Genomic DNA, 2,965 nt, shown 5'->3' with positions numbered 1-2,965 from the left:
GATTATTCCGACGTGGAGTTAGTTATTCGTACTGTGTTGAGTGTAATGCGACGAGTAGCAATTGTTTGATCGCGCATGGTGGAAAAGTTGCTCGAGCGAACGTGACGAAATGTGTGTAAATGCACGCTCGACGTAATCTTGATTAGCAACATCGCGACATCGTCAAATAAGAACAGCATCCTTCCTTTCCGTTCTCGGCATTCTAATGATGCGTGTTTTTTATAACGAATACGAGGCGAAAATATGAGCCCCATGTCGAGTCGGCGTTTCTCGACCACAAGACATATCGTGCCCGTGACACGCGACCCTTTCTCGTGCATACATTTCTCTCCTTTTCTTGTTCGTTTTTTTTCCTTTGAACCTCGTGCGGCACGTGCGAGTTTTCGTGATGCATGAGTGATGAATATGCAAGACGTGAGCGATGGAGGTGACAGCGACGAGACGGCGCGCGGCGACGGCGGCGATGGAGATGATGGTAACGATGCTGGCGATAATGGTAATGATAATGATGATGACGATAAGAAAAGCGCGATCCGCGATGCCAGGTAGGGTGCTGGTTCCACATACATCCGTATCTTTATCGTTGTGTAGATGTTCCGCAAAGTTTGACGTCAACGAGAGGAGAGTATGCGAGACAAGATGACCCCTCGTCTCCACTCTTTCAGTTACGATGCGGGTGCTACACGGGGAAGAAAAAAAGAGAGAGAATATTAACGTGGGAAACGACCGCCGTGGCAAGTACGGGTGCAGAATTATTAACTAGAGCTAAAATGATAAGCCGATGATAAAGCCGAGGAGAGTAGCTCTCATCGATTTTCCTCCGAAATTGTATGAACACTAGTACCGTGGATGATGTCTGATCAGTGCGCAATTCGCGCAGTTCGCGACATGCCAAAACGCTAGAGTTTTGTTTTTTAGTTTACCGAGTGCGATGATTTTTTTTAGTTTCCTTTGCATTTTATACTTGAAGGCTTTGACATACCGTTCATGATGTATTTCGCGCTCTTTAGCGCGGGACTGCTTCTGATGCGGATTGTAACTCGCAATATCAAAACTAGATTAGCTAAAAATTAAGTTAAAAACGCAAAATTAATACGACGCCAATTTTGTCAAGTGACGTAGAATTGGCGATCAAAAAATTCCTGCATCTCCTCTTTCTCGCAAAATGTGAAATGTTCGATTTCAAAATATTTTCGTCAATGTTCGAATAAAAAATGGATCGTTTACAAAATTATTAGATTTATGAAAAAAAATAGAAAAAAATATCTACGTTTATAGCGAAAATTCCACTGTGTAATCTGAAAAGTAATATAAATTAAATCATAGATGTTTCACGTACTTTCGGTCGGCGCGGGTGCAGCTTCCGCTGGAACTGCGGGAGTCGCATCTGCGGGTGTAGCTGCAGGTACGGCTCCTTCAGCTGGTGCGGCCGGTGCACCTTCTGCTGGAGGAGCAACTCCTTCTGCTGGAGGAGCAACTCCTTCTGCTGGAGGAGCAGCTCCTTCGGTTGGAGGAGCTCCTTCCACTGGTACTGCTGGTGTCGCACCTACACAATTTTTTTTATCTTACTGAAGATAGTAAAATTTTTATTTTACATAACAAATTCATCAATGCAATTTCCCATTGCAGTACGCCCATTTGCAAGCGCAAAAACTACATAAAAGAGCAGCGAACATTAACAATACATAAATATTGGCAATAGCTGATCGACATCAATTTTTTAACATGCAAAAAAGATATTTTAAATCATTTTTATAATTCCTCGACAAGCAGAATGTTTTGTTTTGTATTATTTTAATATTAATTAGCATAAAGTAATATTGTTATAAATTGACAACAAAAAGCTTTTATTACCGATTGTTCATTTAAATTTTTAATTGCTTCTGCTACAAACGTATTCTATACGGAACATACGCGGTGCGTGTTTGGTTGGAAAAGAATTAATGTACAATTTAGATTTTATTAATACATTAATATTTTATTAATACAAAAAATCAGAATAAGATAAAAGAATAGGATAAAAAAATAAAAAATAAATAGAATAAAATTAACCTTCAGCTGGAGCTGCGATAGGAGCTCCTTCTGCGGGTGCACCCTCTGCAGGAGTAGCGATAGGTGCAGAACCTTCGGCTGGAGGTATTCCTTCAGCAGATACGCCCTCTCCTAATGGGATGCCCGTTCCTTCTGCAGATGCAGCTCCTTCTACTGGTGGAGCTGCACCTTCCACCGGCGGTGCAGCTCCTTCTATAGATGGTGCAGTCCCTTCTACAGAGGCTACTACAGGTGCACCTTCTACATAGTATACAAAATGGTGCATTTAGAAGACAAAATTTAATGTTCTCTTCTCTAATTAATTAATAATTATAAAAAAGATAAAGATGGCGCGTTGTATAGATTTTCGAGAAAGAAAAATTTTCTGATAACCAGACAAATCGCTGTGCCATGAAAATATCTTGAAAACTATTATATATTTCAAAATATTTAAGGTCTAGGAATTTACCAGCAGGTATTGGCGCAGTTCCGTCCGCCGGCGGAACACCTTCAGCTGCTGGGACAGGAACTGCTGGAACTCCACCTTCGGCTGGAGGTGCCGCCGCAGGAACTGGTTCCGCTGGCGGAGGTACGGGAGCCGGAGGAGTTGGGGCTGGTTCTGGGGTTGGTGTTGGTTCCGGTGGTGGTGGTGGTTCCACAGGTGCTTCAGCCTGTTCGCCTTCCTACATGGAAAACGCGTACTTACTCAAAGTAAATTAATTATTAGGCAGTATCTTTAACATCTAGAAAACGTATTAGTTATGTAGCATATTGATTATGTATGTATATATATATATATATATATATATATATATATATATATATAATAATAATATATATATATATAATACTAATAATAGTAAGTACGTATATATATAATATACTATTCTTTACTACTTACGTACGTCGTACGTTACTTTACTTACCGTACGTA

General features: G+C 40.6%; 1 protein-coding gene across 1 annotated transcript in view; it reads right to left on the bottom strand.

Annotated features, from left to right (window-relative positions):
• Window positions 1-941: 941 nt before the first annotated feature.
• The window catches only part of LOC105618133 (skin secretory protein xP2-like), a 3,551-nt gene continuing 1,527 nt past the window's right edge, over window positions 942-2,965 (bottom strand). Inside the window, exons 2-5 of the mRNA XM_012199675.1 lie at window positions 2,501-2,714; window positions 2,053-2,292; window positions 1,340-1,546; window positions 942-1,063 (exon numbers count right to left, since the gene is read on the bottom strand). Coding sequence (XP_012055065.1) covers window positions 942-1,063; window positions 1,340-1,546; window positions 2,053-2,292; window positions 2,501-2,714 — 783 coding nt within the window. The remainder of the gene's footprint in view (window positions 1,064-1,339; window positions 1,547-2,052; window positions 2,293-2,500; window positions 2,715-2,965) is intronic.

Source organism: Atta cephalotes (genome assembly GCF_000143395.1).
Source record: "Atta cephalotes unplaced genomic scaffold scaffold00015, whole genome shotgun sequence".
In the NCBI taxonomy this organism is placed as follows: domain Eukaryota; kingdom Metazoa; phylum Arthropoda; class Insecta; order Hymenoptera; family Formicidae; genus Atta; species Atta cephalotes.
Note: the sequence above shows the minus strand (reverse complement) of the source record. Positions and strands in the feature narration are given on the sequence as shown.